The 13,395-nt window shown below is 47.7% G+C and overlaps 1 protein-coding gene across 1 annotated transcript in view; it reads left to right on the top strand.

Annotated features, from left to right (window-relative positions):
• The window catches only part of LOC132467529 (oxysterol-binding protein-related protein 11-like), a 47,183-nt gene that overhangs the window by 25,945 nt on the left and 7,843 nt on the right, over positions 1–13,395 (top strand). Inside the window, exons 8-9 of the mRNA XM_060064860.1 lie at positions 10,337–10,519; positions 12,434–13,091. Coding sequence (XP_059920843.1) covers positions 10,337–10,519; positions 12,434–13,091 — 841 coding nt within the window. The remainder of the gene's footprint in view (positions 1–10,336; positions 10,520–12,433; positions 13,092–13,395) is intronic.

Genomic DNA, 13,395 nt, shown 5'->3' with positions numbered 1-13,395 from the left:
GCTGTTGGAGATGCTTCGTATTTGGGTTCCCACCAGCTCTGAATCTTTGGAGGCTGACTATCAATAATGGCTGGGTTTACACTGAGTTGTTCCCATCCAGTGAGATGCTGTTGTAAGCCGACCGGACGGACACCGATGGGTGAGGTTCAGCATGACGTTGGCCTCCTAAATCCCAGTAAAGAGCAGTAAATAAACCAAGACACCGAATAAAGTGTCTTTCAGGATTCCTTTCCATTCCTCCCAATGACAGGGGAAGGAAGAGCTGCATTACCATGATGCAACCACCTATTTAGTAATATGATGACATGCAGCTTGGTGATCGTTATTCCACTTGTTTATATTGGTGTGCAGCCTGTCCCTTTAAGAGACACCCTTGCGGCGTGGGTGTTGGAGCGGGCGGTGTGAGGCAGGGGACAGGGAGCAGGTGTGTTCTACATTAGAGCTGCGTTCAGTAGGGCCGTGTGTTTAGGGGCTCATATGGGGCTCTTTACACAAAACAAATTGCATGAACCGTTGGCTACTTACTTCCGGTTGATGGGAGAGCTCAGGTCTTGCTTGTTCATGACCTAAAAATAAGCATTAATAGCTAAGAAAAAGAACAGCCCTGATGTTATACTGTGGCTTTAAAGAACAACGAGTGGGGGAGATTGGATTCAAATCATCTGGGAGAACTGTTCTCCCATACTCCAGAATAAATATGCAATGCATGATTCATAACCTTAAAGTTGTCATCAAAAGGTTAAGAATGCCTTTTGTTTATCAACTAAAAGTAATGGAGTTTTTCTTGAAAACGAAGTTGACCAATCTGATCAAACGTTAAAAAACGTTGTCCTTGTATGCAAATTGTTTGGGGGAGGGAATGGATCGAACCACGCACAAACACACACACACCTTGTTTAGTTTCAGTGGATACTTCCTTTCTGCTATGGGCTGACACAATGATACATTCCAATTCAATATTCCATGGAATATTCCATGTCCTCCTGAGGAAAAACGTTATTTTTATGCTCTTCCCCGATGACCACCCACCTCTTTTATTATTCATCATCAATCCTGCTTCTTGTCATGCCACACACACACACACACTCACGCACACACACACACACACACACACACACACACACACACACACACACACACACACACACACACACACACACACACACACACATAACTTCTATGATAAGCGTATGTGGGACAAGACTTGACTCACCCATTCCGTTTTTTCCAGTGAAATATAATCAGCAACAGTAATATGGTGAGGTCATGAGATGAGAAACCCGTTGCCATGACAATGGCAACTTTACTTCCGTGCATTACCCCTCATCTTTACTTTGTCTTTTCACTTATCAGTCCTTATCTGCACTTTGAGAAAAGTTTGCCTATTAAACCTGATTCGACCGTTGTCCCTTCGTTGATATTTATAGTAGAGTGCAAGCGTCTGCAGTCCCTTGTTTAAAACCAAATCCACTCCAAACGTTAGATGAGTCGTCACCCTGACCCACGGCTCCAGCCTGGGGCCAGGAATGAGAACTTGAATGCGTTTATTTTTGGCCGGCCGAGACACAGATTTAGACTTTTCCCTTTTCAAAGGGCATCGGTGTGACTGGTTTCTTCGTAAAGAATCAGATTCACTGGCGGCCTGGTGGAGAATCAGACTCATGTTAGCAGCCGAGACAGTTTAGGGTCGGAGGAGAGCGGCCTTAGAAGAATTCATCCCACATCACTGGGATTTAATTAAGATAATTAAACTCTGAGGAATCAATTGTCAGCTGTGTAAAAATAGACAGTGCGAACGATGTGTTAATGTGCCATGGTGAGAAGTGGTACGTGTCCAATGAAAAAAAAAAAGCTATAAAGTTGAGGGATATTTATAGTAGTGTTAAAGTGTTAAAATGGCATGTGAACACATTAACAACAGACAATACAATGTTTACGCCAATACTTTTGGGTTCAGTGGTGCACCGGCCTAGACAGGGACCAGACCCCGCTGAGCTCCAACTGGGGGGACCCTGCCTGACTTAAACACTCATGAGGGTCCGTTTCCCGAAGTTCTATTGAGTTATCTGTACACAACGTTGTCTGTACACAACGTTTACAGATAACCTCGCCCTCTACGGCTACACCCTTCGCTCTAATTTCGATGTGGATGCAACATGTGGCCCCACTGTTCTCCAAACACATCCTTAAAATGTGTTTTTAGACCACGTGTGCTCTTCCACACACTCCCATGTACAGTGGCCCCGTGTTCCCCACAGCGAGGCGGAGCCGGTCATGTGTTAGCGCCTGCAGCTGACCAGAACTCTGGGAGGAGACAGGTCATGGGACAGGGGATCAGCAAAACAGGGAGCGGAGCTCCACATGGCCGCACACCGCACACACACACACACACGGAGAGCAGGCGGGCGCACGGGCAAACGCACAGACACACACGCACACACACACGCAGGCACGCAGAGGCACACACATGAGCGCACATAAATGCAGACAGGCAGGGAGACACACACGCACAAGGGCAGAAACAAATGTACTCTTTGAGGGCTCCTTAACCGACAGTTTAACAAACATTTGCATAAAAAATAGCAAAATGATTCTACTGAGGGGCAGCTCTGGAACACACAAGGCTTTGGCTTTAAACACCCCTGATGAGACTGACCTGGAGGGAGGGAGGGGGCTCTGAGGGGGGAGGGAGGGAGGGAGGCAGGGACTGTGAGGAAGGGAGGAAGGCAGGGGACCAAGGGAGAGGGGCAGGGGATTCTGAGGGAGGGAGGGGACCATGAGGGAGGGAAGGACGGAGGAAGGGGACTCTGAGGAAGGGAGGGAGACTCTGAGGGAGGGAAGGACGGAGGAAGGGGACTCTGAAGAAGGGAGGAAGGGAGGGAGACTCTGAGGGAGGGAAGGATGGAGGAAGGGGACTCTGAGGAAGGGAGGAAGGGAGGGAGACTCTGAGGGAGGGAAGGACGGAGGAAGGGGACTCTGAGGAAGGGAGGAAGGGAGGGAGACTCTGAGGGAGGGAAGGACGGAGGAAGGGGACTCTGAAGAAGGGAGGAAGGGAGGGAGACTCTGAGGGAGGGAAGGATGGAGGAAGGGGACTCTGAGGAAGGGAGGAAGGGAGGGAGACTCTGAGGGAGGGAAGGACGGAGGAAGGGGACTCTGAGGAAGGGAGGAAGGGAGGGAGACTCTGAGGGAGGGAAGGACGGAGGAAGGGGACTCTGAGGAAGGGAGGAAGGGAGGGAGACTCTGAGGGAGGGAAGGACGGAGGAAGGGGACTCTGAAGAAGGGAGGAAGGGAGGGAGACTCTGAGGGAGGGAAGGATGGAGGAAGGGGACTCTGAGGAAGGGAGGAAGGGAGGGAGACTCTGAGGGAGGGAAGGACGGAGGAAGGGGACTCTGAGGAAGGGAGGAAGGGAGGGAGACTCTGAGGGAGGGAAGGACGGAGGAAGGGGACTCTGAAGAAGGGAGGAAGGGAGGGAGACTCTGAGGGAGGGAAGGACGGAGGAAGGGGACTCTGAGGGACGGAGGGAGGAAGGGGACTCTGAGGGACGGAGGGAGGGAGGGAGGGGGTCAGGAGACTGAGGGAGGGAGGGAGGGAGTCAGGAGACTCTGAGGGAGGCAGGGGACTCTGAGGGAGGGAGTCAGGGGACTTGAGGGAGGGAGGTCGGGGGTCCTGAGGTTATCCACAGGGGCAGGAAGTGCTGAACGAAGGCCCCCGCAGTGCTCTCACACTGCAGGGGCCTTCACACTTCATACTCCCACAGACCAGCCTCATTTGGCTCCATATGTTTGGAGAACATACACGACTCTAAGAACACCTTTATCTGCTATTCTGTTGCACCCCTGAGAACATCCACACTTCAGATTTAATAGAGCGAGGAAAATGTTCTACTGAGTGACCCATAAAGTCTCCAACTCCCATTCTATATTAGGTAGTGGTGGCTTAACACACCTCATAGCTGACAAGAAAGATGGCCTCCTGAGTCCAGCCCCATTCACTGTCTTTAGAAACGTCAAATGGGTTTATTTTAAGGCTGAATTCTATATAGTTTACCTATATTTTCATCAACTTTTTAACAATTAAAAGTTGATGTAGGTAGGAGCTATGATCTGAATGTAATTAGGCATAGCCGTCTGTCAGCTTTAAGTGAGTGAAGTGCTCTGGGACCAAATATCCAATTTGAGTTGACTACGCCTGCCTCCGTATGAGACTATTTCGATTTTCTACGGCTCCTAGATCTTTTCTGACCATTTAGTTGCTGTTGGCAAGGCGTCTCTTCTGAGAATGATTTGCGGAACTTGCCTGTCAATTGCCTGTCAATCACAGGTGCGTGAAATGCAGGGTGGGAAGGAGCAGTGGTTGTTTTCAAAGTTTCAAAACCTCGCTCTGCCCTCTCTTTGCAACTCTTGCGTGTTACCTAAATCGCCTTAAACCTTACAATTCAAATTTATCTTCTGAAAAGCAGTGATTGAATTGATGAAATTCAAAGGATGGAATGGAGGTGGTCATCTTGAGATCACACGTTCTAATCCATGCAGTCCTGCAAATCGATTCCAAAAGGTTACGTCAAAAAAGGCTCATATTACACAATTTCATTGTGTCCGTGCTGCGTGAACACGATGGTTCACATAGAGAGGGAAATAAATGTCATGCTTCTTACTCCCCCCCCATTCACTCCCATTCATTAAGTATTCTCCTGTATCACGTGCAGAGGAGCTGAGTCGAACCCTTGTCGTGGGCTGAGGGTGAAGTGATAGCAGGGAAAAAAAGAAAGAGACTGGTGAGAAGGAGGGGGAATAGTGTGGGGAGAGTGTGGGGTGGGAGGGGTCTGTGGGGAGGAGGGACTGGAGCGGACACGCTATCTGAGGTGGGAGGGGTCTGTGGGGAGGAGGGACTGGAGCGGACACGCTATCTGAGGTGGGAGGGGCTGCAGTCCAGTGTGTACAGGAGAGGAGGGGAGGGGCCTAGAAGAGAAGAGGAGTGTGTTAATGTGTGTGTGTGTGTGTGTGGGGGGGGGGGGGGGTTTTCAGCATCACTTTTGATCTGCCTATCAGAAGCACAGAAGGCACCACTACCACTGCGCTCGGGTCTGTCTCTTCTCTCCATCCCCCTCTTTGGTTGAGTTTGTTTTGGTTCTCTCTTTCTTTTCTATACTTTCCGTTTTCTTTCTTCTTTCTTCCTCAATGTCGTTACTCTCTCTCCTCTTCCTCTTCCTCTCTTCCTCTCTTCCTCTCTCCATCACTCGCTCTTGTTACTGGCTCCAGCGCTGTGATCCTTGCAAGGCTACTTCTGTGCATGTGTGTGAGTGAGTGAGTGTGTGTGTGTGTGTCTGTGTCCATCACCCATCTTCTCTCACCGGATGGTGGATATGAGATCCAGCAGGACTTCCAACAAGCCGGCCTTGGTTCCGTGCCTGCCACGCAACGTGAGTGAGTGTGTGTTTGTGTGTGTGTGTGTGTGTGTGCGTCTATGTGTGTGTGAGTGTGTGTGTGTGTTCGAGCTTGTATTTGCCTTGGAGTATTGGCATGTTCACGTGGTGACATTAGTGTCCTCTGTAGCTACAGTTGAACTCTGCAGCTTAACTTAGTGTGTATAAGTGGGTTGTGGATGAGTGCTTGTATGTTTGTGTGTGTGTATGTGTGTGTGCGTGTGTGTGTGTGTGTTTGTGTGTGCGTGTGTGTGTGTGTGTGTGTGTGTGTGTCTGTGTGTGTGTGTGTGTGTGTGTGTGTGTGTGTGTGTGTTTGTGTGAGAGGGAAAGACCTTATAAGGACACTGGGGGGACAAAGCACGTGCGCTTGTGTGTGAGCGTTGCACACACACACTTCTGGTGGGCAGACTGTGGGAACAGACCAGCAGCTTATCATCAACTTCCTGATCCAGGACACACTGGGGAACTGGGCCCTCAGATAAGAAGGAGAGAGAGGACAGGCGGGAGGGAGAGTTAGGGAGAGAGGGAGAGTTAGAGAGAGGGAGAGTTAGGGAGAGAGGGAGAGTTAGAGAGAGGGAGAGTTAGGGAGAGAGGGAGAGTTAGAGAGAGGGAGAGTTAGGGAGAGCAAGAGAGAGGGAGAGTCAGGGAGCGTGTGAGAGAGGGAGAGTCAGGGAGAGAGAGGGAGAGTTAGAGAGAGTGAGTTTCCGGAGAGAGAGAGGGAGAAAGAGAGTTAGGGAGAAAGAGAATTGGGGAGAGAGAGAGAAAGAGAGAGGGAGAGTTAGGGAGAGTTAGGAAGAAATAGAGTTATGGAGAGCATTATCAGCAGGTACAAACAAGCCAGTTTCAGTTATGTTGGGTTTGATTTGCTTTTTTCTTCAAGGTGGATTTGTATTATTTTTATATTTGTATCAATTGTATTTGTAAGTTATAAACCCTTTCTTTATTCCCTAATGTATATAGAACAAGGATTTCTATAACCATATCAATGTTTGATAAACGCATACAATTCTAATGAGTTAATCAACCTGCCTCCTAACATATATGACTAAAGTTTTAATTTGACCGATTTAATTAGGAAATGTGTATCTGGTTCCGTGAATCATATATGCTTACATTTCAGGGATAGGGCAGATAAAGTTTGATTTTATTCACATTCCAACTGAATAATTACTTAGTTAGGCGTTACTCTTTCACTTTCCACTAAATGAGAACAGGAACTGTGGTGAAACCGGTTGATTGCTGATTGGTAATAGAAACAAACAATGAGAGACTCTGCATTCACGCTGTGGTGATTGGATGTTAGGCCTGGCTATTACAACATCAGCAGGGAAGAGCTTGTACCAATTGCATTAATCTGCGGCGGAAGACACATTTCTGTATGCTTACAGATGGACAAAAGAGTTTGGAAACTTTAAATCTATAAACGAGACTCCCCGTATAGATAATGTTGGACAAAGCGTCCAAACCACAGCTGTTTTCTGAATCACCACGATGCAGGCCGCAGACGCTGCAGGCTTTCGGAAGCAAAGTGTCTCTAAAGAAGGCTATCTCTGAGAGGGTCACGAGTGCTCTTGCGAGACAGACTGTTCTATTGGCTGAGGCTGAGGGAATCCTTCAAGTGGACAAAAGCTTCTCTTTACTGAGCTCCAGTGTGGCCCCCGGGGGGCCGAGTCTCACCACAGGGACACGTGTCCAAAGGAAAAACATTCAATATCTCTCTTAATAACCTTTCTTATCTGTAGACGTATCCGTACCTGCTGTCTGTGGATAAGGTTCACAAAGACACGCCTCATAAGATTTTGTACGGATTCAATCAAAACCGGATCTTAACGCTTACACACAATCATAGCACTCTTTGCTCCTGTCCTCATTCATGGTTTTATCCTTGAAATACTCTGGAGGGGACGGGAGGGGAGCTGTGAGAAGCAAGTACGGAGGCCCGTTCTGGGCCAAGCCCCTTGAAGTATGAAATATTAATCTGTAGTAGCAGACCTCAGTGCTGGAACAGACAAACCAACCCTCACAAGGAATCTGGAAGCTTCTGGGGGTAACCCAGGGCAGGTAGTAGAGAGACAAAACAATTGATGCCATATCGACTACCTCATCTGCCCCCTAGGGTGAACATAGTGGTCCTTTGAGCCCAGGCAGCCTGAGTGTGTGTTTAACTTAGCACAGAATAACAAAGCTTGGATTGGTTTTTCTGTATTTTTGAAAAATTACTTAGAGAGAATTTTGTACTGCAAGCTATAACTACCTGCTGTGTGTGTGTGTTTGTGTGTGTGTGTGTGTGTGTGTGTGTGTGTGTGTGTGTGTGTGTGTGTGTGTGTGTGTGTGTGTGTGTGTGTGTGTGTGTGTGTGTGTGTGTGTGTGTGTGTGTGTAATGTAATTCCCTTTGGACGGGTTGGGTGATGGAAGGATTGGCTTGTGACTGAGTGGAGGCGCTGGTGAGGTGTTAACCCCAGGGGCTCCAGCTTCTACCAAGCCTCCTACCGGCCAACATTCGAATCAATTGGATTTCTGTAGGCTGGCGTCTGGGTTTTATATGATGTGAGGGTTGTGTGTCGTTTGTTGAAATGGAAATATGCATCGCAATTACAACAATTCATGAATGAGTGTTAAACAAAAGGGTTGAAGGTGGCAATTGACTCTAGAATTATTATTATTATTCCATGTAGGTTCATCTTATTCTGTATGGCTCTCATTATTATTATTGGTAGCACTGAAGACTGACTAATTAAAAAACGGGAAGAGACAAAAACACTGTTCTATTATTTACAATTAGATGTCATAAACTTTGTCAGCAAAATAAAAGTCTAGAGAGTCATATTTACAGCGTGCATATGATAGATGAGCCTAAAGGGGCCTCATTAGCATGGTTAACATTCCTCTGCTACAAGCTTCCTTTGGGCATATAGCTGGCTTCTCCTTTTCCTTCGTGTTGACGTGCTTTTAGAGTGAATAGAAACCTCCCGCCGAGAAGGGGAGAGAGAAACCGAACAACGGAGTGAAGTAAATAAAACGCTTTTCCTTTCTGTCCCTGTAGTGCTTTGGGGACTAAGTGGGCTTCCTTACATTACTGGCTTTCTTTCAATGGCTCCCTTCTCCTGGATAAATCATACAGATATTAGGAATAGGGGAAGAAAGACAGACATTAGGAATAGGGGAAGAGAGACAGACTTTAGGTATAGGGGAAGAGAGACAGACATTAGGTATAGGGGAAGAGAGACAGACTTTAGGTATAGGGGAAGAAAGACAGACATTAGGAATAGGGGAAGAGAGACAGACTTTAGGTATAGGGGAAGAGAGACAGACATTAGGTATAGGGGAAGAGAGACAGACTTTAGGTATAGGGGAAGAAAGACAGACATTAGGAATAGGGGAAGAGAGACAGACTTTAGGTATAGGGGAAGAGAGACAGACATTAGGTATAGGGGAAGAGAGACAGACTTTAGGTATGGGGGGAGACAGACAGACTTTAGGTTTAGGGGAAGAGAGACAGACATTAGATATAGGGGAAGCGAGACAGACATTAGGTAGAGAGGAAGAGAGACAGACATCAGTTATAGAGGAAGAGAGACAGACATCAGTTATAGGGGAAGAAAGACAGACATTAGGTATAGGGGAAGAGAGACAGACTTTAGGTATAGGGGAAGCGGGACAGACATTAGGTAGAGAGGAAGAGAGACAGACATCAGGTATAGGGGAAGAGAGACAGACATTAGGTATAGAGGAAGAGAGACAGACATCAGGTATAGGGGAAGAGAGACAGACATCAGGTATAGGGGAAGAGAGACAGACATCAGGTATAGGGGAAGAGAGACAGACATCAGGTATAGGGGAAGAGAGACAGACATCAGGTATAGGGGAAGAGAGACAGACATTAGGTATAGGGGAAGAGAGACAGACATCAGGTATAGGGGAAGAGAGACAGAAATGAGGTATAGGGTTAGAGAGGGAGACATTAGATGTAGGGTTAGAGAGGGAGACATTAGATGGAGGGTTAGAGAGAGAGAGACATTAGATGGAGGGTTAGAGAGGGAGACATTAGATGGAGGGTTAGAGAGGGAGACATTAGATGGAGGGTTAGAGAGAGAGACATTAGATGGAGGGTTAGAGAGGGAGACATTAGATGGAGGGTTACAGAGAGAGACATTAGATGGAGGGTTAGAGAGAGAGACATTAGATGGAGGGTTAGAGAGGGAGACATTAGATGGAGGGTTACAGAGAGAGACATTAGATGTAGGGTTAGAGAGGGAGACATTAGATGGAGGGTTACAGAGAGAGACATTAGATGGAGGGTTAGAGAGAGAGACATTAGATGGAGGGTTAGAGAGAGAGACATTAGATGGAGGGTTAGAGAGGGAGACATTAGATGGAGGGTTAGAGAGAGAGACATTAGATGTAGGGTTAGAGAGGGAGACATTAGATGTAGGGTTAGAGAGAGAGACATTAGATGTAGGGTTAGAGAGGGAGACATTAGGGTGCAGAGGAAGGGAGACGTGGGAAGGCACAGCTTAGTCACGTGTACACCATCAGGAATGCCTTGGCTCATTCAATATTACTCTAATTCACTGACAGATTAACTGGAACGCTTCATTAAAATGTTCTACTCCTACAGAAGAAGCACATTCAACACCAGTTTCTTTTTGCAAACAAAATATCATGCATTTTGTTTCAAACGTGTACCTTTTTTCTGGTCTCGGAGCAAACAATATGACCTTTGAGATTGTCAACGAGACTTTAATACTTAATTATATTCTTGCCGTTCTGCAGGCGGCCCCTGTCACAGAGCTCAGTGAACAGAGTAGAAACAACCGAACGATCATCTTGTTCTCACTCCAATCTCACCGCGTTGAGAATTCAATTTCAAGCTGCCTTCCTCTCATTCCACCACCGGTCATCATGGACCAGCAGGCTCAGCCGGCGCCGCAGCGGGCCAGCCAGCAGACCGGCGGGCCCCCGGAGGCCCCGGACCCCTGGGAGGAGACCACGGACACGGAGGACAACGACGAGGAGGAGCTGGGCGTGCTGGACGACCAGCGCAGCGTCATCCTGCACCTCCTCTCGCAGCTCAAGCTGGGGATGGACCTCACGCGGGTGAGTGAACCACCTTCTGACAAAAAAAAGGCTTTACAAAGAAAAAGATGAATAAGAAAAAGTGATTAAAGCTAAACTGAAGTTGAAAACAAAAGTCAAAAGTCAGATTATTAAATAAAAAAAGAAAAAGGCTATCATAACTTTGGTTCGGAGCTCGATAGATGGCTGAGAGGGAGGGAGGGAGGGAGGGAGGGAGGGAGGGAGGGAGGGAGGGAGGGAGGGAGGGGATGTTGTGTCAACAAAGTAAAACATGAATGAAGCAAGGAAACAAAGGCCGGTGTGTGAGGCCTATGAATCACAGCTGTGGGAACATAATGTCAATGGAGCACGCACGATACACAAGCTTAGTTATGATGATAGTGTTATGATATAGTTACGATTATTGACATAGTTATGATGATAGTGTTATGATATAGTTAGGATTATTGACATAGTTATGATGATAGTGTTATGATATAGTTAGGATTATTGACATAGTTATGATGATAGTGTCATGTCATCATCCATCCTTCACCCATCCCTCAGCCCGCCCTCCAACGACTTTTTTATATGTACGATAAAATTCATTCAACAATCCACACCTCTATAAATCCATCTATGCATCTATGCATGTAGACATCTATTCAGCGTCCAGCCTGGCCATGTTCCATTCCCGATGGATGCATGACCCCCCCACTGAGAGGGGGGATCGATGTGGGTATCGCGGCCCCCCTGGCACGGCTCCATCGATGGGTCTATTAGGGAGAGAAAACAGCAGGCTGATTGCATGCTGGTTGCATAACGGCGGGTTAGGGAGTTGATGTAACTCAGTGGGTTTTGAGAGGCTCTCTCTGTGATCCTCTTCTTCCAGCTGTGTTGAGGGTTCTCTTACGAACGGGAACGATGACTGCAGATCAGTCAGGCCGCCAGGTCGTGTTCCCCTCGACGCTCACTCCTATTGATGGGTCTTTGTTTCACAAGTCTGCTGGCCTACTTTGTTTCATGAAAACAATGTTTCTCGCAGATCTGTAGTTCATCCCTGTCACATAATTAAAGTGGCAGTGAACATTTCTAAAGAAAGGGAATAGGTTACAATATCATTAATATAGCATAACTCATGAACCACACAATTTGCAGAGAGAGAGAGAGACGCCAACCCAATGGATGGATGGAGATAATGATGTTTGTCAGGCAGGGATGAAGTAGAGGGTTGACTGTTGCACCATTGAACTCCCACGTGCATGCCACACACACACACACACACACACACACACACACACACACACACACACACACACACACACACACACACACACACACACACACACACACACACACACACACACACACACACACACACACACACACACACACACGTTGCACAGCCTTCTATCTGAGTTAACATGATGGGCTTGCATTGATTTATCAAGAGCTGTTGCTAGTTATGTGATCTGTGTGTGTGTGTGTGTGTGTGTTTGTCTGAACATGTTTGCATGAGCGACACAGAGAAAGAATGAGAGATATAGTCTTACATTGAACAGGATTTTCCTGTCAATAGCATTGATTCATATGTACAAGTGTATAGTAGTAAAACACTCTCGGGGGGCTTTTTTTTCTAGAGATATTATATATATATATATATATATATATATATATATATATATATATATATATGTTATAACCTCATTATCTAGAACTCTCCATATCTGCTAAACTCGGCTAAACCTCACATAAACGTGAGTCATCAGTAACCAATCAGAGCTTGTTCAACATAAAAATGAGCTCTGCCTAGTTTTTGGATCATTGATTACAAACTGGGACGGCTAGGGTTGTTTCTGACTGACTAGAATGTACAGCTGTAGAACCCAGCTGGATTCCAGATTGAGATCTAAGAGAGTAAACAGTTCATTGTCTAACCTGTCTCTCACCCTCCAGGTTGTTCTTCCCACCTTCATCCTGGAGAAGCGCTCGCTGCTGGAGATGTACGCCAACTTCATGGCGCACCCGGACATGTTCCTGTCCATCACGTGGGGCGTCAGCCCCGAGGAGCGCATGGTGCGCCTGGTGGAGTACTACCTGACCGCCTTCCACGAGGGCCGCAAGGGCGCCGTGGCCAAGAAGCCCTACAACCCCATCCTGGGGGAGAGCTTCCACTGCTCCTGGGCGGTGCCCTGTGACCGCGGGCGGCCCCTCCTCCGGAAGGGCGGAGGAGGCTGCGGCACGGGACCCGGCTCCGCCCCAAACCCCACGTCCGGCCCCACGGCCCCGGTCGGGTGCACCCAGCGCGGGTCAGGACGTGACGTGGGCAACGCCACCACCAACAACACCGGCAGCAGCACCAGCAGCAGCTCTGGGGGAGGAGGAGGAGGAGGTGGAGGAGGAGGAGGAGGAGGAGGAGGAGGAGGTGGTGGTGGTGACGGGGGGAACTCTGACTGCTACCACGTGCGTTTCGTGGCGGAGCAGGTGTCCCACCACCCGCCGGTGTCCGGGTTCTACTGCGAGTGCCGGGAGAGGAAGATGTGCGTCAACACCCACGTGTGGACCAAGAGCAAGTTCATGGGCATGTCGGTGGGCGTGTCCATGGTGGGGGAAGGTGAGCGGGCGTGGCCACTGTTAGGTCCCCTCCACATATGTGACCATAGATACGCTTCCAAACGTAACACTGAGTATTCACTTAGAACTGGCGATGGACCAACCTCTATTTTTATTTTTTCAATTCTTCATTAAATTCCATTTAATTTTTATTATTTAATTGATGGATAGATCATAACTTTTACGGATGGATTAAAGTTCATGAACTCACGGAGAGCCATTCAGGAGGGCCTACCAATATGGGCAGGTGTTATAATTACATCCACCCATACGTGTAGATGTTCAAACTATACGACGGAATACGT

Source organism: Gadus macrocephalus, chromosome 11 (genome assembly GCF_031168955.1).
Source record: "Gadus macrocephalus chromosome 11, ASM3116895v1".
Classification (NCBI taxonomy): Eukaryota; Metazoa; Chordata; class Actinopteri; order Gadiformes; family Gadidae; genus Gadus; species Gadus macrocephalus.
The sequence above is the reverse complement of the archived record's forward strand: the minus strand, read 5'-3'. Positions and strand labels throughout refer to the sequence as shown.